The sequence below is a fragment of the Danio aesculapii genome, chromosome 23 (genome assembly GCF_903798145.1).
Source record: "Danio aesculapii chromosome 23, fDanAes4.1, whole genome shotgun sequence".
In the NCBI taxonomy this organism is placed as follows: Eukaryota; Metazoa; Chordata; class Actinopteri; order Cypriniformes; family Danionidae; genus Danio; species Danio aesculapii.
In genome coordinates, this window is record NC_079457.1 from 45,317,291 (window position 1) to 45,343,598 (window position 26,308).

General features: G+C 36.5%; 1 protein-coding gene across 1 annotated transcript; it reads right to left on the reverse strand.

The window, feature by feature from the left end:
• Positions 1-1,019: 1,019 nt before the first annotated feature.
• On the reverse strand, positions 1,020-23,281 carry LOC130217721 (uncharacterized). Its single transcript, XM_056449902.1, has 7 exons — positions 23,261-23,281; positions 3,040-3,106; positions 2,748-2,932; positions 2,445-2,599; positions 1,804-2,267; positions 1,467-1,675; positions 1,020-1,367 (listed from the first exon to the last, which is right to left on the reverse strand). The coding sequence occupies exons 2-7, from the start codon at positions 3,053-3,055 to the stop codon at positions 1,143-1,145; spliced, it is 1,254 nt and encodes a 417-aa protein (XP_056305877.1). The 5' UTR covers positions 3,056-3,106; positions 23,261-23,281; the 3' UTR covers positions 1,020-1,142.
• Between the last annotated feature and the right edge of the window lie 3,027 nt (positions 23,282-26,308).

Here is a 26,308-nt window from a genome sequence, read left to right on the forward strand (position 1 = left end):
TGATCAGATAGGCCTTTGTAAAGTTAAAAATGGCTTAAAACGGTTTAATTCAATTATATTATACTGTATATTCCTAAATTATTATAGCTTTTGCTTGTTTTATATTGTTTTTTTTTCAATGTTTTTATTATATCTGATATTTGTATATCTTTAAATTATTTCAATATAGCTTAGACCAGTGTTTCCCAACCCTGTTCCTGGAGGCACACCAACAGTTCATGTTTTGGATGTCTCCCTCATCTGACCCATTAACTTCAGGTTGTGGAGTCTCTTCCAATGTTCTGATGAGTTGTTTCAGGTGTGTTTGATTAGGGAGAGAATGAAAATGTGTACTGTTGGTGTGCCTTCAGGAACAGGGTTGGGAAACTCTGGCTTAGACTATTTTATCTAGATCTATGAAATTGTGTTGAGCCTACGAAAGTGGACACGTAAGTTATAAAGTTTTATGCCTTTCTGTTGTACTCATATGTGAATACAAGTATGTATTCGTTATCTCCAAAATAAATAAATAAAGAAAGAAAGAAAGAAACCCAGCTGCTCAAGGCATCGATGGAGCTGAATCGAGTGCTCTTTTGCCCGGTCTCCAATACACAAATACATGCATCTAAATGTGCATGTTTCATGGACAAACACACCTTTTAAATGTGACAAAAACTATCAACAACTGTAAGTCAATGGAAAAGCGGTTGTTCTTTGCACCATCTGGTGTAAAATGTTTTTTTTTTTTTATAAAAAGGTGGCCTTTGCAGCTGCAGTACTACGTGTGACTGCGCGTGACAAATTGCAGCACTGCGCGTGAAGAAACGCGCATTCTCAGTAGCCACATCTGTAGACTCATGATCATTAACTTTTCACAATAAAGTGAGGCTGCTTATTAGGTCATTTACATAATTATTTAGTAATCTTACTTGTGTTTGTTTGCGTTTTGTGTAGTGACAATATATTTACCGCTGAAATATAAATTTATAGTAGTAATAAAGACATGTTCAATTACTTGAAGTAAAACCAAAAGTCAATAGTAATGTTTCCAAAATTTATTCACTGGATGTTTTTCCATCCATTTCTTTATGCATTTAACAGCAATTTTGCTGTAAAAGCTTCTAAAGAGCACACACAGAGGAGATGATATATGCTTGTGTATGTTAGTGCTCTGCAGATTCCTGACAAATAGCAGGTTTATCTGAGGATTGCAGGCTTGGTGGTGGGTCTATTTTCCCCAGTTTTGCCTTGACCTCTTCGTACATTTGTTGCCATTCCTCCTTGGAGAGAGAGGACGGACTGACCTCCAGAAACTTGTAGGAATCTTTGGTTTGGAGCTTAAAGATGACAGAAGCTTTCTGACAGCCTGCACCAAAACTGGTCCAAGCCTGTGACATTAACACAATTGCAAAATACATTATTAGACGATTTAATAAGAGTAGGAAACATTTCAGTATATCTTACAGATATGTTTTAACAGTATTTACCCCTTTGGCTGCACTGATTGATTTAAGAAACTCATCTTTTAGATCCTCAAGGTCATCAATAAGGTCTTCTCCAACAAAGGTCTTTTGTTCCAGGTAGATAAGCATTTGAGCAACTTTCTCCCAAAAGTTTTTGAGCTGAATCATAATTGATTGAATTTTTGTCAAGCTACTCTGCACCTCATCTAGATGGATGGGGTCGGGTATAGAAGCTGCAGAGGGGAAAAACAAACATATTTGAACAAGTCCCTCCTCATCTTCAGCTAGCCTTAAATTTGGCACATGGCTTGTCATACAGGTTTACTTTAGACATGAAAGAGAGAAGGGTAAAAGGACTCACTCCGGTCAAAACTGGCTGTGGCAACCTTCATCTGCCAGTCAATGATCCTGAGCTGGAGCTGCCACTGCTTTTGTTTCGCAGCAGTTTTATCACCAATCAGATTATTCAACTCAGCTTCAAGAGCCTTCATTTTTGCAATATTTTTAGGATCATTTACAGAATCATATATGCTTTTGACGAGTAGCCCAACAAATGGCACAATTGCAGCGAAGATGCCAAGGCCTTTGCTGGTTTGGCTCATGGATTTGGCAAAGTCTTGAATCTCTTGACTTTTGTCGTTTATTTTTTTCTCAATTTGATCGATCTCTGCATTGACGTTTTGGAGCTCAGACTTCTGTTGATTCAGAGTGGTTTCAGTCGCCGTCAGCTCTTGATCTTTTTTTGCAATGTCCTTGTCTGTATTTGATTTTTCAGTGACAACATCACTGGTGGCCGATGATATATCTTTGTTGTGTAAATCATACCTAAAGAGAACGAATAAAAAAGGTTGCAGTGAAACTACATATAATCACAATGTTGTGTAAGAAAGTCTTTTTGTTTATTCAGATAACAACGTATTTTTTTTCAGATGACTGTAGCAGTTGCCTGTAGAGGATCAATTTAATTATTTTGCGTATTTTGAAAATGTTTTCGTAATTTACTTTTCTACAATCCTGTCCACATCTTTGATGATGTCTGTGATCCAGGCTCGTGCCTTTTCCAGGTATTTGACGGCCAAACGTGGCTTATTTTTCTCCACAGCTGTTGTCAACATGGGAAACAGCGACTGAACCAGGTTGTCACTGGTCAAAATACACTGCAAGAAAAACGAGACACAAGATCAGTCATGTTGTGTAGATGTGTAGACACTTCAAGGACGTAATGCAAAACAAACCACTTTCTGTTATTCTGTTATACTCTCAAAAATGAAAATACTCAAATCAAAAGAAAATCTGAAACAGTACTTTCAACATGGTTGCATCAGAGGAACTAAAGAGAAGCTGAGTTTCCACAGCCCGACTCCTGATGGTCCTCTCCAGGTTGGGGAAGTTGGCCAGGCACAGGTAAGAGAGCTGGTACAGAAGGGCTGTCTTTTCAGCCGCAGGGAGAAGCTCTTCTACAAAGGAAGGGCTCCACTGGGACACAGCCACTGGTAAGAAACAACAACAACTATTTTATATTTGTATAGACTAAACAATATTTCTTCATTAGCGGTCATTACTTTAGCATCTGTAAGATGAATAAGTTACTACTTACTTGTGCTATCAGCCATCTTCAGTAGGTTTACACAAAAAATGTGTGCAACAGGTTCTCCTAAAATGTACTAGAAAAGCAGAACAAATTAGGATGCTTGGAAAATCTCACACATCTGACAATGATTACAAAAATGCTGGATGAAACGGACCTACCTTTTTTTGGTAAGTGGTACAGGTACAAGGTAAGTGGTGTTTTTATACTAAAAAAAGTGCATGAATCCTCCCACCACCCACACAGAAAAATACATTCCAAAGAAAGCTAATATATTTTCTGTTTTGACAGACCTCTTTCCTTGCAGATTAAATTTTCTAGCTGTGTTATTTATAGTTCTTGACTAGGAATTCTATATGTTCGGCATACACACCTGTTTTAGCTCTTTATTGTTGCAACACGTCTACCTTGCATTCTTTCAGTTCTTTAAGTTGTTAAACCCAGTCAACACACATTCAGAAGATGGTTTCACATTCATGGAAGAATGGTTTGGTCTTTAGATTGAAGATAATACATTAGATCGATTGAACTACTCTACAACACAAAGGAGACAATCAAGCTGATATAATTATTTCAGTCTATTACTCCATCTCTATTATTGGTATTATTTTTTTCATCATCATTAATGCATGGCTTGTAGTGATCTGTCAACTGGGTATTGTAAATGAGAGTACTTTGGGGCTTTAGATTTGTGAATTGGTTGTAAGTACCATTAGGATAAGAAAAGTAATTTCACTGTCATATTTACAGGGATGAAAGATGACTACATACTACGTGCAGTAGAAAGTCATACTCTAGTAAGAAAAAAAGAGACCGGGGCTGGTTTGTAACATCCAAGAACAGTTTCATGTTTTAATTATTTTGTCTTTAAGGAGATGAGAATATGACGACTAAACATAAAATGTTGACTTCTCTGCATGTACTTCGGTATGAATATAGTCAAGGAAACTCATTCATTTACATGTAACTCAGTTATATGCAGTTTACTATTCCCAGGCAATAGGGCAGTTTAATTAGCTCTACAGCAGCACTACTTCTCTTTTATTCATCATATATTAGGCAAACTTCATGACATTCTGTTATGAAGCTAAATGCGTTATGACAGGATCTGTCAGTGTTTTCAGCTGCTGTGGAGTTTCTTTTCAGTTTGAAGTAAGGAACTATATATATATATATATATATATATATATACACACACAGTTGAAGTCAGAATTATTAGCCCCCCTGTTTATTTTTTTCTCTAATTTCTGTTTAACAGAGCAGATTTTTTTTCCAACACATTTCTAAACATAATAGTTTTAATAACTCATTTCTAATAACTGATTTATTTTATCTTTGACATGATGACAGTAAATAATATTTGACTAGATATTTTTTAAGACACTTCTATACAGCTTAAAGTGACATTTAAAGGCTTAACAAGGTTAATTAGGTTAACTAGGCAGGTTAGGGTAATTAGGCAAGTCATTGTATAACAATGGTTTGTTCTGTAGACTATCGAAAAAAGAAATAGCTTAAAGGGGCTAATCATTTTGTCCCTAAAATGGCTTTTAAAAAATTAAAAACTGCTTTTGTTTTAGCCGAAATAAAACAAATAAGACTTTCTCCAGAAGAAAAAACATTATCAGACATACTGTAAAAATTTCTTTGCTCTGTTAAACATCATTTTGGAACTTTTTAAAAAAGGAAAAAAGTCAAAGGGGGGATAATAATTCTGACTTCAACTGTATATAGTAGGTGAGAGTTTAATGTGGCCATTCCCGCCCTGGCTTGTACTGCCGTGCTCTAAATGGGTAAGAATATTTTTTTATTGTATGACCGCAGTTTATGAATAGCCGCCAGGAGGCACAAAGGGATGGGATGCGAAAGGACAGAAATAGCCTATACAGCAGCTGTAAATATGCTACTGTACTTGTAAATGAAGATGAAACGATAAAACAAAGCATTATAGTTCCTTCATTAATTATGAAAAATTTGTTAACACACTTTATTATCATTGTAAACTTGTTAAGTGCAATGTGGATACATTTTGGAAAGTTGAATTGTATAAGGCGCACAGTGGAGCAGTAGGTAGTGCTGTCGCCTCACAGCAAGAAGGTCGCTGATTCGAGCCTTGGCTCGGTCAGTTGGTGTTTCTGTGTGGAGTTTGCATGTTCTCCCTGCATTCGCGTGGGTTTCCTCCGGGTGGTCCAGTTTCCCCCACAGTCCGAAGACATGCGGTACAGGTGAATTGGGACTAAAAATTGTCCGTAGTGTATGAGTGTGAATGACCCCAAATTAATAAAGGGACTAAGCCGATAAGAAAATGAATGAATGAATAAATTGAAGATATAAAAGACTAAAATAAAATGAAAGCACAAACATTCAGTACAAATAAGTAGGCCTAAATAAATAAATAAAGCAGTCTTATAGCCTAAATATAGAGAGATGTTCAGTGTTTGCTATTTTGATAGGACTAAGAAATAAGTTTTTTCATTTACGTTTTTATTGACATTTTCGTTGTTGATTATATTTTACTATCTCATTTTATGTCTCAGTTATTGTACATAATAATAAACGAATAATGAAAAATAAATGAATAAAATAATTATTTATTTAAAGACATAGCAGCGAAACACTGAGGAAAAGTCCGGCGCATGGTCTAAAGAGCTTAAGTTGAATGCTGCTTCATCAAAAGCATAAAAATAAATTGATCTACCTCAAGCAGATCACAAAAAAAAAATTATAATAATTTTGCAGAAGGACTTAAATTAAGTTTCGCAAGTTTATTTTTAATAATTTAGTTTTAGTTCAGTTTTTTTTTTTCAAAACGTCAATGTTCTCCTTTAAAGTATAATTGTTGTTTTGTTTTGTTTCTTTACTTGTAGTAATGGCTCAGTATCTTTTGTATTTTAATTTCAATTTCAGTCACCTTGCATATGAGTGTGAAATATAATGTGCGCATGACCGCGTAAACGGAAGAAAAAGCTGTCAAAAGTTAGAGCTAATTAATCTAAAATATGTAATTTCGTCTATACTGCTATTTGCTTATGCAAAATTAAACACCAAAAAATATATTGTAAGCCTATTTTAACAGCTAAAATGCAGTTAGCATATCGATTTTGTTTTGACTTGTAGCTCAAAAAACCTCACTTATGATAGCCTTAACGTAAATCTTTATTTTTACCTTTAAAATTATGAAAAAAAGTGTCCATAAAGGATTGTTCAAAACTGAAAATTCTTTCTGCCCTAATTACTAACACTCCCGTCATTCCAACCTTCAGAACACACATTTAGATGTTTTATAATATGAAATAACAATTAAATTATGAAAATTGTGAGATTAGGCCTATAGTCCAGAGAGCTCATCCCCGCGTCAGGTCAGGTGCGCCCATATATAGCGGCGGAGGCGCACTCAACTCACACAGGGGAAACTGAAGACGAGCAGCCTAATTCATTACATGTTTTGGTTAACTAATTCTTTAAATACAACTCTCTTGAGCTCTAAAAGGAAAAAACTGAAGAAATTTGCCATTAAATTAATTTTAGCAGAGACGCAACTGCCAGTAATTTTCACATTAGTTTATCAGTTACGGGATATGTAGCCTGATAAAAATGTTTAGTTGGACACTGCATAGTCCCACAGTAGTCTACACTATAATTAATATAATGATTTATTATTCTCATTATTATTAATATGATTAAATTTAAGATAAAATTGACCAAACGCAGAACCCTTAAGAATATTTGCTTTCATTTTGACATTACAGTTGTGAAAAGAACAAATACTTAAACCCCATTTCTCGGTTAGGCTATATCCACATGTGCTGCCTTTAATCTGCGGGTCAGGTAATCAAAAATTGCCTGCATATTTATCGATGGGTTGTGGGTGGATAAGATTAACCAAGGGTTATGCAAACGTTAACTACTTTTTCACAGTTATCACCATTAATTTGCATTAATTACATTTAAAACACCACTAAAGTGTTTAGAAAATAACAAGAAAACTGCTTATATTTTAAAGTCTTGTTTATTGCTGCTCAGTAATCAAATACAGCACAAAATAATAATAAAAAAAAAACAATAGTCGATTTCTGTCTTTGGACTTAAAAATAAATGAAAAAGTTTGAAAACGGCTTGCTGCTAGTTAATCTAATGTGCGTGCGTATTGGCATAACTTTGTTTAGTTGCAGCAGCTTTTTTTCCGTGCAACAGAAATGCGGCATTGAGAAGCCGCTAATGAATAAAAGCAGGGTTAATAGTGAAATCGGCTAATCATTGCATCTCTATTAACGATATCAGTGCATTGTACAAAAGGCCTTTTCTACAAACATGTCCAAATGTTTTCGACTGCTCGCACCACTCGCTTAATGTCAGGTGACTCACTCTCTGCGCAGCTGTATTGTGCTGTATTGAACAGACGTAGAGAATTGCATCAGTTTTAACAAATATGTAAATATATATAAGCTCATTTATAATGAGTTTAAATGATTTATTATTTATATATTATATTAAAGCATATTATATATATATATATATATATATATATATATATATATATATATATATATATATATATATATATATATATATATATATATATTATATTAAAATATATTATTAATTAGCTGCGTTGTGTGGTATTTATGACCCAGATGTGTTGCCAATAAACAATGCCTAAACATTAAAAAAAGTGCTTTTAGAAACCTAAAATATTTATATTTTATGTTGGCTATGTTTAGGATAGGGGATAGAATAGCATACAGTATAAAAAACATTCAGTCCCGTAAAGTGAAATAGCCAGGCTATAAGAGGATGTGCTCTTTTAAACAAGCACTTTTTTAAAAGAAAAAGAAAATGGACAGAGAAACATGAACGGACGATGAATAATATGCAACACTTTGCTTGCGGATAGGCCTATTTATTTAATTCATAACTGCCACTAATAGCTATGCAAATGGAAACCTATTTTGAGTGCATGAGAGTGTTTTGCATGTAGTGGCAGATTGTCAAATATTTGTAACCTAGCCTATATTAAATAATAATTATAGATAAAGCAAGTTATACTGCAATCAGGTGATGTGGTCCATCAGCTTGATGACCTTAATATTATTTTGTAGCGTGTGCTGTGTCGCGGTTTTCATATCTTGCAGTGTGCGCACATTTAAGATTTAAGGGTAATAACATCGCCATGATGGTCAAAGAAATCAAAACATTCTTTTCATCCCATTCATTTAATAGGGCACTATAAAGGCTTAACAACTTAATTCTTACATTTGCTTAATTTTTGCAGCCTAGGACTATACTTCTCACCATGTATTGTATCTTTTCTAAAACATACAGCATAGTGTAAAATCATGTTTATTACTAAGAAAACTAAAACAAACAATCAAAATAATATTTTAATTGAACACATCACATAATGTACAGTACACATGCAAATTGTGAAAAGGCAAAGCTAAAGTCTATGGTTGAAGCACCACCCAGAGACCAAAAGCTGCTGGCACACGTAGGTACCTCCGCGGCGGCGTTACGAGTGGTGGTAAACCGACCTTTCTGAAGTAGTGACATCTGTATATGGGCCCAATCAAAAATTCTATTTTTGTACCCCTACCCCTTCCCTTTTTGTTCCCCTCCCCAAAATTTACCTCTAAGAAATGGAACAGCACTACAGCACCTGCACATGTCATCGCAATCTCTTGCTTCATATGAGATCAGACGATCGCAACTGCTGTAGTTTTTCCAGGTTGTGTTCTTTTTTGGTTTTTATCTTCAGGAGATCACTGAAGGCATATATTATGTTATCATAATGATATAATGTGGCAATAACATTGTAATTATACTGCGCATTTACACAGTGGTCATATTCATCTATCTTAACACCAAAAACAACATTAACATTATAGTAGACACTGTAAAAAGCTCATTCCCAGCAACTAGACTAGTTGTGGCTGGTGTTTTCTGGGAAATTTATACCGCCTCCCGATGGGGAATGCGGTTATACTTATGGCAGGTGTTTTGTGGTACTTTGGTCATTATTTCTCTAATTTGGCAACTGACAAACGTCATCAGGGAATTGGTTTGAATTTCCGCTTAGTAAAAAACATTAGTGTTCCATTTGGGATGACACAACATACATATACTATGCTGTTGAGTGTGTAAGTGCATTAGTACATAATGCATGAGTGCATAGTGTATAGTGTGCCATTTGGGACGCAGCTAGTGCAACTTAGCATCACGTAACAAACTCTTCTTCTTTTCTTTATCAGGTCTGCTCCTGGGGATTCTCCACCTGGCTACAGCCCCCTTCTGGACACTCATTGCATCACATCGCTTCTTTTTTTTTTGGAATTTTGAGAAAATAAATGAATTGAATCCATTTTGGAATAAGGCTGTAACATAAAAAATGTGGAAAAGCGCTGCCACCCTCCCAGCTCTATCATATCCAGGAGTGTTCCTCGAGCAAACTGACTCCCCTGGAGTCAACCCCTTCTCCCTCCTCCTTTTTTCTAGTTTAATCCAGGATCAGGTAACACGATGGCTTAGTGGCTAAAATTGCTGCGGAGTTTACATGTTCTATGTTCGCCTGGGTTTCCCCTGGAGGCTCCTGGTTTCCTCCCACAGTCCAAAGACATGAGACATAAGTGAAATAAATAATAGTAACAGTCACAAGCACTAGTACTGAGCTTCTTTACGCGAGTATGCACTGGTGTGGTTGGCGGTCTATTCGTATAGAGCTGTCATTGTTAATCAAGAAATAGGCTGAACGAATTGGGGGAGCTTTCAAGAACTACCTGATCTCGTACCCCCTTACATGCTAATTGACCAGGCAGCAGCCTTGGGCTCATCTATCTCCAAGTTCAGGGTTCTTTCCCAAGACAGCATGCCAAACCTGCTAACATCATCAAGTATTATCTAGGTGTAAACTCTTAAATATAGTTTTAGGTATCAGTATATGTTTTCTCATGATCATTATTAAAGTTTCTTGCACCAGTATCAAAATGTGGCCAGATTATAATTTATATAAGGGCGATGCATGCAGGCTGGAGTGATTTTTACCTAGGGCACCAAGAGACTCTGAGTGGAAACATGCTTTAAATACATTTCTTTCATTAACAAGTATAATTATTTAGGCGTGTTGAACTCAATGAGTACATTTCCTTGTAATTACAGTATTATAACATATTTAGCCATTACAAGTGTATAATATCCAAAAACAGCGGTATACATGTTTTTAAACCTTCACATCTACCAGAGATATGCATACTGATGGAGTCTTATTTGAGGATGCCTTTATTTTGAATACGAGCATTACAAAAGTGTGGTTGTTTGTAAAGAACTAACATGTTGCCAATATATTGGTAAGAAATAATGTAGACATGGTTTGAAAAGTGAACCAGGAAAAAAGTCTGTTCATAATATACCTCACCCTACATTCTGTGAAGCTATTTTGTTCACATTTTTTTCAATGTCAAACAAATAACTTGGACTGTCAAATAAACCTGACTGTGGATGTATTTGGCTTTAGGCATGTTCTCAAATTCTTTGGCCGTCAAAGGTATTACAGAAGTGTCTAATCTATCCTGAATTTGCATGATGAAACTAACCTTTTGACAAACCTTCTCGATCTTCTCAAAGCACAATCACTCAAAGCACTTCAGTAGGTGGTGTGGAATTGCTTTTCAGACGAAACTGGAAATGTCTTAAAAAATTACAAAAAAATTTCGATTTTCTTCAATGTTACAGAAAAACAATAGCATACTACTACCTTCTGTACTCAGGTACAGATTATGTGCTTTACTCAGTGTTAAATGCTACCAATGTGAGTTTAAATACCATTTTACGTGACATTTATTGCCATACTTAAGCAGCTGCAGGTGGTCACCTCAGATCTTCAAAATAAAATAATTAGCAGACAGTTTGAAAACGAAGATCAGAGCTGTGACTCAGTCAATTAAACCACATCAGTGGAAATGTCAATCTATTAGTTCAATGACAGAACTAACATCATGGGTGAAGGTTAAATGTGTGTAAGTCTTTTTAGCACATGTGAAAAGAAATATTTTTATTTGTTAATTTATTTTAATTGGTTTCTAAATCCGAACTTCAAATTTCTAAATCGGACTCCAAATAGTAATAATTAAAATTTTGATTTATCCAATTCACACTGATCACCTTATAGGTTGTGATTTTGTCTAATTTAGATGGATTAACCTAATAAATCCTTATTTTCAGTTAATGGTTCATTGATTACCCGAAGTCGCTTAGAGTCAGTATGCTGGCCAGTTTCATCTGCTCACGGACACATCCTCGCCAGTTCTGGGGCCTCATGTATCAACGCTGCGTACGCACAAAAACTTTGCGTACGCCAGATTTCACGCTCACGTTTGGATTTACTAATGATGAAATGAACGTGAGAATGTGCGTTGGTCTACGCCAACTTCATGTCTGGCGTACGTGCATTTCTTGTGTGTGTTTGTTTTATTTCCATTGGCGACTCCTAGAGGCGATTATGTTCAATTGCATACTACAAAGTGTCTTTGAGCCGTGCAATGGCAGCTGTATGGGACAGGATCATCCGCATGTCTAGCACGTATATAAGGTGCAATTTGCAGTGATCGCCGGTTTTCCCAGTGTAATCGGAGCGAACGACTGCACGCACATTGCTATAAAGGCGCCATCTGAAGATGAATTGCATACGTGAATCAGAAACATTTCCATTCAATAAATGTGCAAATAATATGTGATGCTCACATGCGCTTAACACAATACACACACTTATTAATGAGTCCTACTTGTCTTCCTCGTGATGAAGAGTAGGCAAAATCTGATATGTAGAGGGGGAAAAGGAAGAAATTCATCAGACGCTAGATTCGAACCGAGTTCATGATTGATAGTGTCAAAACATGCTGCCTACGCTTTACGAGCTACGCCACTCACGCTATCCACTCTCTTTAGTTATATTATCTGTCAATCAAACCGTACACTACAAAATTTTACACCTTTACATCACACTATTTCTTTTTTAATTTCTTCACAGTGCGATGTTCAGACCGCACTGCGTAAACCGCGTCAGCTAAACTCTCCCGCTCTATTTTTTTTCTTTTGCTATTAATTCTGGAGGACAAACTTGCAAATAACACCGTTTATCTCCGGTCTATCACAGAAAGGAGCACCTTCAATTCACATTCTGTTCAAAGTTTCTCTTTTTGCTTGCTTTTGCCATTGGTTTTTCATTTGCTTTGGCCAAAGTGGAGTCATTACCATATTTATTAAGGGGAGAAGGCAGGGAGGGGTTTTGCTTTCATGCATGTTGCGCTGAGTTTCACGTTAATTCGGATGTACAAAGAGAATATGCGTGGGATTCCGCGTTTGCCATGCTTTATACATCTGAATTTTTTACTGCGTACGCACATTTACAGCTTTGTCCTTACGCAATGTTTTAGTATGAATTCAACGCAAGTCTTCGTACATGAGGCCCCAGGTTCTTAGATAGAGGATATAACTGTAAGCTAATTACTTTAAGTAATATTAGATTATATCATTCCAAGTCAGTGATTTTCAGAAATCAACAGGGGTCTCATGTATGAAGACTTGCGTTGAATTTATACTAAAACATTGCGTAGGGACAAAGCTGTAAATGTGGTGCGCAGTAAAAATTCAGATGTATGAAACACTGCGTACGCAGAATCCCACGCATATTCTCTTTGTACATCCGAATTAAACTGCGGTCACACTGGGCTTTTCTCCCCATAGACTTCCATTCATACTCACGCGAAGGCGTCAGACCGGAAACGCAAGGTCATGCGTTAAGTTTCGCATGTTGCTGCAGTACAAAGTTCAAGCTTGGTGAACTCTGACTGCGAAATCGCATCACTTGACTGCGTGAGACCAATCGAGGATCAAAACATGACCTCTCTGGACAGAAATTTAAAACATGGAGCAATCGCTCGCTTTTTTTAATGTCTAATCTTGTTTAATCCCGCCCCTTTTCGCAGTGCTGCACGACAGAATTTCGCACACACAAAGCCCAGTGTGACCACAGCTTTAACGTGAAACTGAGCGCACGTGCACGAGCTCAAAACTCCTCCCTGCCTCCTCCCCCTAATAAATATGGTAATGACTCTACTTTGGCAAAACCAAATGAAAAAGTAATAGCAAAAGCAAGCAAAAAGAGAAACTTTGAACATAATGTAAAATGAAGGTGCTCCTATCGGAGGTAGACCGGAGAAAAAACAGTGTTATTTGCAAGTTTGTCATTGGAATGAGCTAGATTTCCACCCGTTTGATCGACAGAGACAGCAAAGCTAAAGAGAGCAGCCAGCAGCAGTGCGAGTGGCGTAGCTTGTAAAGCGCATGGCATAATGTTTTGACACTATCATTCATGAACGTAGCGTCTGATGAACTTCTTTTTTCCCCATTACATAATAGATTTTGCCTAGACAAGTAGGAATCATTAATAAGTGTGTGTATTATGTTAAGCGCATTTGAGCATCACATATTATTTGCACATTTATTGAATGGAAATGTTTCCGATTCGTGTAGCCCAGTGGTTCTCAAACTGTGGTAATTCCGCCTAGTGGTACGTGGTGGAATCGCTGAATAATGAAATAAACAATTAACATTTTTAATCCTTTGATGCGTACTATAACATCGATGTGATCAGCATTGGCTGTTCCCTGACGCGTACGATCACAGCGCTGTGCTTAGAATGTTTATTTTAGTGCATTGTGTCATAAACTGTTTCCGAAGCTTAAGAATTGATTCCAAAGCGGTGATTTGACTGATGTGAAAAGTGGCTAATCACAGTCGACCTTGTCTAGTTTTGCGTGAAACGTAAGGGCGGTGCAATTGCCTTTCTGTGTTGCAGAGACAAAAAAAACAACTTCAAGAGTTCACTTTTAGATATTGTTTGACAACTGTTAGCAGGTTTGGCATGCTGTCCCGAGAGAGAACCCTGAGCTCGGAGATAGTTGAGCCCAGGGCTCCCGCCTGGTCCATAGAGCATGTGAGGGGAGTACAAGATCAGGTGGTTCTCGAGAGCTCCCTGTGGTAAAGGAAGAAAGGAGGAGAAGGGGTGGATGGGGGGTTTCTTCGGAAAACGAAGATAAGAGAGTAGTTCTAGCTAGGCTACTTATAGTGAGTTGGGGTTAATCTGATTGGCTAACTAGTGAATGTAGATGAGTGGCCAGCTGCAGTCAATCATATCACGTGCTCCTCTCGAAATTAGTTTATGAAACTTCACTTAAAAACAAATGTTTTGTTGGAATAATGCTTTTCGCATGTATTTAGCGGACATATTTCCTGCCATTTCGATGATCTATACACACATTTTGCTGTCTTTTCTCCGACAGCGAGTTGACTCGCTTCTGACCTGCCACTCTTCTAAATACAGTCTGAATGTTGGCGCGGGAATGCAGGTGTTGTTCAATTACTCATTTCTGCAAATGTCCCTAGTGCTTTATTTTAACATGAGAGCGCAGTCATGTACGCTAATCGCGAAACTGATATGTGAGCTCTTAAATAGGCTTTTTCAAATGAACTGCAAGTCCTCTCATCATCGCGTCTGTGCTCAGACTGTATACAATCGCAATCTCTTCGCTATTAAAGTAGACATTATTTATCTTTGCTCACTGACTAATCTAGTCAAAAACTATCAAGTATTTAGAATTAGATCAATGCATGACCGATGACAATGCTAACGAACTTCTTATTTGGCTGTATATAGTGAAGTGAAACTTTTAGCAAAGGTGGAACTTTTTTATTTCTTTACGATAAAAGAATCATGCTAGAAATGTTATGAGGTATTTATGTGATTTATATAATATCTGCATTGTGATTTGTCTTAAAGCATTACAGGTCAACGCAATCTGTTGTTACTTATTGTTTAATTATCAACATAAACAATAAGGCTCTTAAAACACTGCTTTGATAAATGTACTGTTGTCATATTTCAAATACCTCAAAGTCATTTATTTTATTATTTTATTACTGACAGTGTACTTGTCTTATTTTAGTTTAGGATTAAGTGTAAAATAAAATCTCCATGTGATGTACAGCTATTTAGGAAACAAATTTGCCATTTTGTAAAGAAAAATAGTGAAAAATATGTAAATAAAAGGCTAAATGTAAAGGTTTTCATCATATACTTTAATTAAACCTTTCAAAGCTTGAAAATATTGTTTAAAAAATGGACAAAAAGTGTCTCTATGGCCTTATAGAGTATGTGGTAGTTTTGCCAGTGCTATTGACAAAGATTAATTGTTATTAAATGAAAAATCTACCATACTTCCTTTGTTAGTGCAAATTCCTATACATGTAGCTTTGGGATTTAAGCAATTAAACCATTCACACAGGTTTACACTTAAAAAAATTTCCAAAAAGTAACTAACTAGTTCTGTTTAAAAAGTACTTTGAACTTTTACCTATTATTAGTATTATTTACTAAAATTTTTATTATTTTAGCAGTTTAATAGTATTCTTACTTGAGTAAAAAAATATTTCACAAGCACATTTAGTGCAGGTTTATTATATTATTAATATAAGATTAATATATATTATTATTATTATTATTATTAATGGTTTTATTTGTATAAATTCCGTTAAATGTTTTTATGGGTTGCTGAGAATACATTTCAGGTGTTCAATACATAGCCTATATTTATGAAGTCCAATATGTCCAAAAATTTTGAAAACCCCTGCTGTAGTCTATCAAAAAATATATATAGCTTAAAGGGGCTAATAATTTTAACCTTAAAATGGCTTTAAAAAAATAAAATCTGCTTTTATTCTTGCTGAAATAAAACAAACAAGACTTACTCCAGAAGAAAAAATGTGAAACTGTGATACTGTGAAAATGTCCTTGCTCTGTTAAACATTATTTTGAAAATATTTAAAAAGGAAAAAAAAAAAAAAAAACAAGGGGGGGGGGGGGGGGTTATAATTTAATAGGCTATTAAATTATATTTTCTTAATTAATTTAAACTATATTAAATTCATTTACATCCATACCATTTATTTAGGCACTAACAGTTTATTGATAACTAGCCTAATCAAACAACATTTAACTGAGTTTTGTGAAAAGTTTTCTATGGCCTACAGTCAAAAATGTAACATTAGAGCCATGGCTGTGGTGTGTCTGCAATATACTGTGTCTAAAATGAATCTATTTCTCCTAAAAGAAAGCAATAAACACAATTATCCCATGTGCAGCATTGTATTGTATTGTAGCAAATATGAAAAAAACATGTAGAAAACACCTCCACCTTCCATGGAAAAACAGCTACCTTCAGAACTGGCTACTACTGAGAATGAAGCTCGGCTGCCTCCTAATGGGAATGTATTTCCCGAGTCAGAGAATTTATCTGAGTACTGCGGCTAACCGCGGTTAGTCATCGGATTTAGTTAGTCAACGTGCATTTCTAAAGGCCCATCTGTACCAGAGATATGCATACTGATGGAGTCTTATTTGAGGATGCCTTTATTTTGAATACCAGCATTACAAAAGTGTGGTCGTTTGTAAAGAACTAACATGTTGCCAATATACAGTATTGGTAAGAAATAATGTAGACATGGTTTGAAAAGTGAACCAGGAAGAAAGTCTGTTCATAATATACCTCACCCTACATTGTGTGAAGCTATTTTGTTCACATTTTTTTTCAATGTCAAACAAATAACTTGGACTGTCAAATAAACCTGACTGTGGATGTATTTGGCTTTAGGCATGTTCTCAAATTCTTTGGCCGTCAAAGGTATTACAGAAGTGTCTAATCTATCCTGAATTTGCATGATGAAACTAACCTTTTGACAAACCTTCTCGATCTTCTCAAAGCACAATCGCTCAAAGCACTTCAGTAGGTGGTGTGGAATTGCTTTTCAGACGAAACTGGAAATGTCTTAAAAAATTACAAAAAAATTTCGATTTTCTTCAATGTTACAGAAAAACAATAGCATACTACTACCTTCTGTACTCAGGTACAGATTATGTGCTTTACTCAGTGTTAAATGCTACCAATGTGAGTTTAAATACTATTTTACGTGACATTTATTGCCATACTTAAGCAGTTGCAGGTGGTCACCTCAGATCTTCAAAATAAAATAATTAGCAGACAGTTTGAAAACGAAGATCAGAGCTGCGACTCAGTCAATTAAACCACATCAGTGGAAATGTCAATCTATTAGTTCAATGACAGAACTAACATCATGGGTGAAGGTTAAATGTGTGTAAGTCTTTTTAGCACATGTGAAAAAAATATTTTTATTTGTTAATTTATTTTAATTGGTTTCTAAATCCAAACTCCAAATTTCTAAATCGGACTCCAAATAGTAATAATTAAAATTTAGATTTATCCAATTCACACCGATCACCTTATAGGTTGTGATTTTGTCTAATTTAGATGGATTAACCTAATAAATCCTTATTTTCAGTTAATGGTTCATTGATTACCCGAAGTCGCTTAGAGTCAGTATGCTGGCCTAACTAACCTTTTGACAAACCTGCCAAATCCCTTCTCGATCAAAGCACGATTGCTTAAAGCACTTCAGTAGGTGGTGTGGGATGCATTTCAGACGAAACTAGAAATGTCTTAAACTTGGAAAAAAATAAATAATATAAATAATAAAAAAAAAATGTCTAAAATAAAATATTTATTTTATTTTCCTCAATGTTACAGAAAAACAACAGCATACTACTACAGCAGTTATCACCTCAGGAACAGATTATGTGCTTTACTCAGTGTTAAATGTTACCAATGTGAGTTTAAGTGAAGTTTAGTTATAAACTAATTTCGAGAGGATCACGTGCTTATGATTGCTAGCGGCTGGATCCGCATTATCCAATTCTCAATGCACCAATCAGACGACTCCTAAGCTACTACAAATACCCTGGGTTACACACCACCGCTATCTTCGTTTTGAAGAATCCCCCCATCCACCCCTACTCCTCCTTCTTCCTAGATGGGTGACACGGTGGCCCAGTGCTTAGCACTGTTGCCTCACAGCAAGAATGTCTCTGGTTCTAGACTTTACCAAACCAGCAGACATTTCTGTGCGGAGTTTGCATTTTCTCCCCGTGCTCACGTGGGTTTCCCCCGGGTTCCCCGGTTTCCTCCGACCGTCCAAAAAACATGCAACATAAGTTAATTGACTAATCCAAACTGGCACTATAGACAAGAGCAATCACTGGCTGTTCATTGGTTATTACAGCGGGGGAGTTCTCGAGATCTACCTGAGCTCAAACTTCCCTCTCGCCTTGCAATGGGAGGGAGCCCCGGGCTCGAGGATCTTATGAGCTCAGGGCTCTCTCCCGGGACAGCATGCCAAACAAGCTTATAATTAATCATCAGCTAAGTGTGAACTCTTGAAATGTGACATTTATTGCCATACTAAAAGCAGCAGCACGTGATCACCTCAGGTGACAGCTGACTTCTTCTTTTGTGTCAAATCAACATTTTAATCGTTGATATCCCAGATGATTGGGCTCTTTTGAAAAATCAGTTTCTGCTTTTCATTTGATGAGGTTTTGAGTTATTAGGCTTGAACATTTTCTTGAACCTGGCAACTGTAAATTCAGTTGTAATTTCTAAGCAAAGTGATATATTCAGCCATTTTAGTTAATATGCAGAAATTACATTTTGCTGCAAAACCGTCTCTGACTTCAGGCCCTATCATACACCTGGCGCACCTTTTTTTTTTTTTAACAGTTGTTTAAATAGCAAAAGCATTAGTGCCACTTTGTGCATTTATGGTGTTACATTCTGTAGGAAAATCCGTTTTTTCCTCGGGTCCCTTCACTCTAGTATTTTGTATCACCAGTGAGTGTCTGCATCAAGACCGTCCAAGCTTGGAAAAAGATGATGATTTTATTCTGACACAAGGGAGGGAAGAGCAATCTTATATACACATTGAGGGTCCGCCTGCAGCTGAGCCCTAACACAAAAGAATAAAAAAATAGCTTAAGGGGGCTAATAATATTGACGTTAAATGTTTTTTTTTTTTTTTATAAAAAATAAACACTTTTATTTTTTTACTTTGCTTTTATTCTAGCTAAAATAAAACAAATAAGACTTTCTCCAGAAGAAAAAATCAGGCATACTGTGACAAATGCCTAGCTCTTTGCTATTCAGAATATTATTCTCCATTATGCACAAAGTTATTATTTTATTTTACAGTTATGACTTCATTGTTTTTATATATGCTACTGGATCCATGCTTTGATACAGTACGTTCAACAACAACAACAAAAAAATATAGTGCTGTATATGAAAAAATAAACGCATAATTGTAAACCCACTGTGCACAATGAAGAATAAAACTCATTTAATAATAATTTAATACATTTATTTCAAATTTGTTTGAGTCTGATTCCGTAATTCTTTTTTTCATCAGACCAGATAATTTAGATCCTCATGCTCTGAGAGTCCCTCAGGTACCTTAGATTTTAGCTCCATCCATAAACAATCACACCTGATTAAGCTAATCAAGGTCTTACAAGGTATACTTGAAACACCCTGGCAGATGTGCTGAGGCAAGTTGGAGCTAAACCCTGCAGGGCACCGGAACTCCAGGAACGAGATTGGTGACCCCTGGTCTAGTGCGTTTACACTGAATAATAATTGAAAAGTGTTCTGTCAACATCAACATGAACAGTTTAAACACAGGAGTTCATGAGTGCCCAATTCAAGTAAAGTCATGACATAATTGTACATTAACAGCTCATGAAATCATGTTTGCTGCATTTAGCTTAAACTTAAATGTTAATTAATACATTAATTAACAACTTTTACCGACAAGTAATTAAAGTAGCGATTTGTCACACATGAACTCATGTGACTCATGTTGGAATTAAAGTTAGGTCACGATAAGCGCACACAATAACCCATCATTAACTCCTAATGAAGTAATGTTTAGTTTACATATTAATACATTATTATTCATGTACCGTTATTGTAAAGTGTTACTGAAAAATGATTATGTGTTATGTTACATATTTGTGTTATTTGTGCTCTGTTTGTGTTTCTCTCTCACTCTGTTCTCCCATATCTGCTTTCATTATTCACAGGTTCCGTTCATTGGTCTATTCAGCTGTCAGTCATTTCTCCCCCGGTTACGTCATTTCTACGTGTCATCCAATAAGCAAAGACCACCCACCATAAAAGCGCACGCCAGACCACTCACCTGCCCCTCTTTTCCCTTCCTTCTCTTGTTTTGTTCCGCTTGTTTGTGTTTATGGCGTTGCGTTTAGAAAAACCCCGTCTAACTGTGTATTTTGTTGTTGCCCATTTCTGTGTGCACGTTATCCGTCCGTTACACGTACTCCTGCTGAAAAATCCAGCTTAAACCAGCCTAGGCTGGTTAGCTGGTTTTAGCTGGTTGACCAGCCTGGTTGAGAGGGGTTTTGGCCATTTCCAGGCTGGTTTCCAGCCATTTCCAGCCTGGTCTTAGCTGGTTAGGCTGGAAAATGACCAGCTAAATCCAGCTAAAACCAGCTTGACCAACCTGGTTTAAGCTGGACATAGCTGGTTTTGGCTGGGCTCCCAGCCTGGCTAAGCTGGTTTTAGCTGGTCATTTTCCAGCCTGACCAGCTAAGACCAGGCTGGAAATGGCTGGAAACCAGCCTGGAAATGGCCAAAACCCCTCTAAAACCAGGCTGGTCAACCAGCTAAAACCAGCTAACCAGCCTAGGCTGGTTTAAGCTGTTTTTTTCAGTAGGGATATTACTCCATTTCTCCGTTTACATTGTTTACGAGGCTTGGACGAAGCGGACAGGTAAGAAGGTCACGTGACATACATTTTGCAACACTTCGGACTACTCTTCTGTATAGTACATTAGGTTAGGGGTGAGCGCCACCCCTTGTACTTTTGGATAGATAGATAGATAGATAGATAGATAGATAGATAGATAGATAGATAGATAGATAGATAGATAGATAGATAGATAGATAGATAGATCATTCGGAAGACTACTCTACTCTTCGTTTCTTTAGCGCCGCCCACCTCCCTTCTGCCAGCTCTCCTGTTTTTCCCCGTCTTTGTATTTGTCTCAGTGTTGTAAATATTGTAAATAGTATATTTTTGCCTTACTTGATTTTCTTTATTTTGGATTTATTCGTTGTTTTTGTTCACTTTTGGGAAATATAAATAAAATCACAATTTTGGTATTATTTTGGTTGTCTTTTGCACTTATTCACTGTTTGTATAAATATATTTTAATTACACCTAAATGTCAAACCCCACCATCCCCTAGACTAACATCAGGGGTTTGTAACAGTTATTTATATATTTTTGCTGAAAAATAGAGAAATGATCCTGCCAGGTGTTGAGTTCAGACTGATGTCTGCTCAGAGTTGAGCTCTATGCGTGTCTGTTTTGTCTGAGCACTGAGATTCTGTCTGCAGACCAGCACACACAGCAGAGGCTCGGAAATCACTGTCAAACTCAACAAACAGAACGTCATTATGAACCAAGACTCTGATACGTGAAAATTTGAAATCAGCACAGAGCTGAGGATCACACTTGGTAAATAGAGCACAAGTAATGTAACCAAAGATACAGTAAATATCATTGCACCTGATCTGGAATCAGTGACAGGTGTGCTGGTAGTCGTGGGTGTGTAGATGATTATACCTGTGGCAACCAATAAACATGCAGGTAGCAGAAAACTGAAACCCAAACACACACGATCAGCAACAGGACCACCAAAAATTAATCCCAATGCATACAATACAGGAATAAAAACTATGATGATGATGTAACAGCGGCGTGAGCATAGGCGAGCTGAAATCATTGGATATTTCAGAGTCAGAGCCGCCTCCAGAGCTACAAGCGCCTGCAGGTGAAGGCCAGCGATCTTCAGAAAAACAATCAGTAATAGGATCATGCCAGGAGAATGATAAAAACCTGAAGAAAGTAGATGTGGCACTATGCATGAATACAGGAGCAGTTGCAGCAGGTGATTTAGGAGGAGGAGGATGATGAAGGCTGAGATACGACCACTTGCTTTTCTCTGAAGGTGCACAGAATAAAAGGCCCAAATCAGACACGGCAGCCCCACACACACAGCAGTGATGCAGAAGATGGAGTGTCTGATTTTATACAAAGGGTGTGTTTCATCTGCGGGGTAATCGTGCTCATATGTAGGCCTAGACCATGAAGTTGGGGAAATGGTGAGGAAGTCGTTGTTGTTCATGGTCTGCTTTTACTTATGGACCTCCTGAAAGACATAAACACAACTATAATAACAAGCCATATATTATTTGAAAATGCAGGCATTCTAATATTTGTATTTGGTGACTGATATGTATAGTCATTATCACACAAGTAACATGTGAATGCATATCAGCAGTGTATAATGGGCTCATCTAACACAAAAACACAAACTTTAGCATTCATAAAAACAAAACTAAAAGAAAATTAGGAAGAATGAAGTGAAATTGTGCAGGAAAACCACAACCCTTTCAACACTGACTAAACTGCTGACTTCACACAAAAGAAGAAGAACGGGGAACATTAGCTGTTACCATATAATAATTGTGTAATAATCTGTCACACAAAGTATTTGTTTTATGTGACATAAATAAATACATTTTAAACCTACCACTATGTAATCACTGACCACTTCTGATCAAATAACAAAACATGTATCTTAAAACAGGCCCACAATCACATATCAAACACAAAACATGCAACAAATAAAAAATGTAGGCTATTAATTTAATTGAAGAAAAGCAAAATCTAGATAAACATTTCTAACCGTTTCACAATAGTCTGACACTTGATTATTAGGTACAATTTTTTTATAATTATTAATTAACTGAAATAATAATGAAAGGTTTTAGTTAATAATTCTGCAGAAATTCACAGATTTTGATCAAAATTCTCTGCAGAAATAGCAAAAAACATCCGCAGATTCCGTCTGGCCCTGGATATGATTAACAGTTTACTATAGGAAAACCATCAGTAGTTTTAGACATACAATACCCATCGGTACAATACATCATAAATTTGTATTGTACTTAATTTTAAGGTGTCCTTGTTGGAGTGTTTCTATTCAGTTAACCATATAATAATTGTAAATTATGTATTAATTCAATGGCTAGAGTTAGAATGTATGTTACGTTTAGGTATAGATTCATGTAATCATGCGAAATTTATTGTAATTACCATATGCGTACATAAAACATTTGTAAGAGACTACAGTATGTAAATTTAATTAAAACAATATTGTATTGACTATCAAATTAAGGGAGCTTACCAGAATCACAGTGAAGTTTTACACTGTCTGTCCAGATGACTGTGTGAATGTTTAGCTTTTGCAGTAAGTCTTTACTTAGTACTGCTGAGAAGGCAAATTATCCCACAACATCATACTTCCCTCTCCAGTTTTATTTTGAGCTGTCTGGTTTATCAAAAAACTTTGTTAAAGCAGATTTGGGTTGAGACACCAGCTAAACATAAACACTATTTATTACTATATTAATAAAACACACTGCTGTTGCAAATACATGAACCCCCCAACAAAGCAAGAAAATAATAAAGGGGGGAGGGGAGGCAAACAAACTTGATTCCAAATGTATAAACAAATAGTTGCATTAGCAAACAAGCATATTTACAAACTGTCACACCCCTGGGCTGCTCCAATCACCGTTCTCCCTCACCACACCTGTGAACAATCACCTGAATACTGATTACCAGCACCTGCACCAGCAATCACCACACACCATAATTACTCACCTCCTTCACTCACTCACCCACCGGCTGGAATCGAAGTTTAATGGTTCACCTCATCTACTCTCCCTCTCGTCTTCTTCCATGGATGTCCCTCTTCGCCTGTGGATGTACATACAACTGTTTAAGGGAAGTGACTAAGCTTAACTGGTGTGTTTGACTAAAGATCTGATGCTTGCCATATGAACTGCGTGTGAGACCGCTCTCCCTTTGCTACACCACTTACCTGCTTCATCTCTCTTCATATGCTGCATGGTTCCAATAAATACCCTTAAAGATACAAGCATCCTTGTGTGACCGTGACACAAACATGAGCTGTGTGACACACCAAAGAGGTTTATTTAGATAAAAAGGAGTCAAAGTCAGCATTTGAGAGAGTCGTGGCTTTTATTTTCACTCAATGTAAATCTCTATAACTTTTTCTCAGTGTCTTTCCCAGATTATAACAGTTTCTTCAGGAATTGAGTGTGAGACCACTGATCTAGAGCAATCATCTCAAACTTAATTCCTGGAGGGCCACAGCCCTGCACAGTTTAGCTCCAACTCACACCTGCTTAAGAGTTTCTGTAGACTTTGGCTGTTTCTCAATATGCGATCTTGTGTTCTTTTGTAACATCATCAACTACCAAAGTTCAATCCTAAAACTCGAGGATGCACTGATGCAGACTTGACCACTGAACTCGCTCTAGAAGTCCCAAAAGCCATTGTGGCTAAATAAAGGAGGTGGGAAGCGCAGCATTTAATATGTATTTATTATTAAAGCTCAGAGATATAACTTATTTATCTCAGGAGTTTCCCTAAGTGAAACATTAAGGGTGTTTATTTGCTGAAATTCGCATTACAATCTGTTTTATTTGTAATGTGCAAAGTATATTTGTAAGTTTTTTTTTTTGTGCATGTTTTATTTATATATATATATATAACAAGAAATCATTGTATGAATGTTGCAATGTTTAAATTTCCGTTAAAAATGCGGGAAGGTCATGTGACCATCGCAGCATCTCATTTCTCACAGAATGCGTTCTTTGTTCTAGGGTCTCCTGACTTTGTTCTTCCAAGGTGACCGCAAGTCCATTCTCTGCGTTATTGGAATTGAGAAGCAGCCCTGAACACCTTGATCCGTTAGATCAGGTGTTTAATTCAGCCCGATCTCAGCAGAAAACGTAAGTATTTTACGTTTTGTCAGTTTAGTGGCTAATTCGAGTTCAGTCGTATGAAATTGTACGATTTTTAAAAAAGGAGGCATGGCACCTAACCCCACCCTAAAACCCAACCGTCATTGGGGGATGAGGAAATCGTACTAAATTGTACAAATTAGATCGTACGAATTCGTACGAATTAGCCACTAAATCAAAATGTTACGAATTGCCATGAGATTGTGTTGGTTTAATTAGAGTTAGAGCAAAACTGCAGTGCTACGGCCCTCCAGGAATCGAGTTTGAGACCAATGATCTAGAGCAGGGGTGCCCAAACTTTTTCATATGAAGGGGCAAAAACCAACTATCATTGAGATTCGTGGGCCAAAGGTACCAAATTATATTACATTTAAGTTGCCATGGGCAGTTTCCTTATGTTTTTATTTCATAATATTTCATAACAAACAGAAAACATTGTATTAACTAATGAGTATAACCTTTTAAAAGATAACTTATCGCAATAAAACAAACAATCATATTTGTAACACAGTGGAGTTCAATGATGAATACACCAGACAAGCAGAATCTGCCTTTGACTTGATTTGCTCACCGAAGTCTCTGCATTGTCAGATGACAGTATGTACATTGAAACAAAATCTGATTAATTTACACAATTTGATTGAAACATTTAATTTCACTTAGATTTTAACAATAAAACAAATAAAGGGTTAAATTAAATTTTAAATTGACAATCTTGAAATCATACCCCTCATTCTCCCTCTCTTCTCAGATGCGATGGCGGGGTAAATCAAAAGGTTGCTTTGGATCAGGGCCTGAGTGGGACTCCTTTTCAGCCCTGGAGTTTCAAGCCTTAGACCGGCCCTCCTCAGTCCACGGCTGACTATATTAAAATAACGTCATTTCCAATTCAGTACTTTAGTGAAGATTTATTTGAACAGTTAACACAATGTAATGTTTAACAGTATCAGAATCTATTTTTTGTAAGAATTAGAGCTCATAAATATCCAAACCTTGAAATGAAAAAATATATCAGATAAATACCAATTTATTTTAAGCTATATGTTTAAAATAAAGATTAAATTAAATGTACTGAATTTTCTAATGATCACGTCTTTTTCAAGGACACTGCTGTTTTAGAACTTCAAATGTTTTTCATAAATGTGAGAACATTAAAGGGTAGTTCATCAACACTATTCTTTAAAACATCACGATGTCCTTTCCTGCAATATCTGAATATATATTCTGTGCAAAATTCTTTATAGATGTCCAGTCCTTATACGGTGGTCTGCAGACATCGTTGTTTTGCACTGCTCCTAACTAGCTTAACGTTAACCTACCGGCTGTTTCATCGTCTACTCTCGCTGCTGCTGGTTTTGATGAAAAATATTCTCCGCTTTTTGAATCCTGTTTTTTTTCAG

What these genes read in the sequence shown, in the direction of transcription:
- LOC130217721 (XM_056449902.1), bottom strand. An exon ending in CTGATGCAACCATGTTGAAA is followed by an intron (nt 2,600 to 2,747) that starts GTACTGTTTCAG and finishes TTTTTCTTGCAG; the next exon opens with TGTATTTTGACCAGTGACAA. An exon ending in CAATCAGTGCAGCCAAAGGG is followed by an intron (nt 1,368 to 1,466) that starts GTAAATACTGTT and finishes TTAATGTCACAG; the next exon opens with GCTTGGACCAGTTTTGGTGC.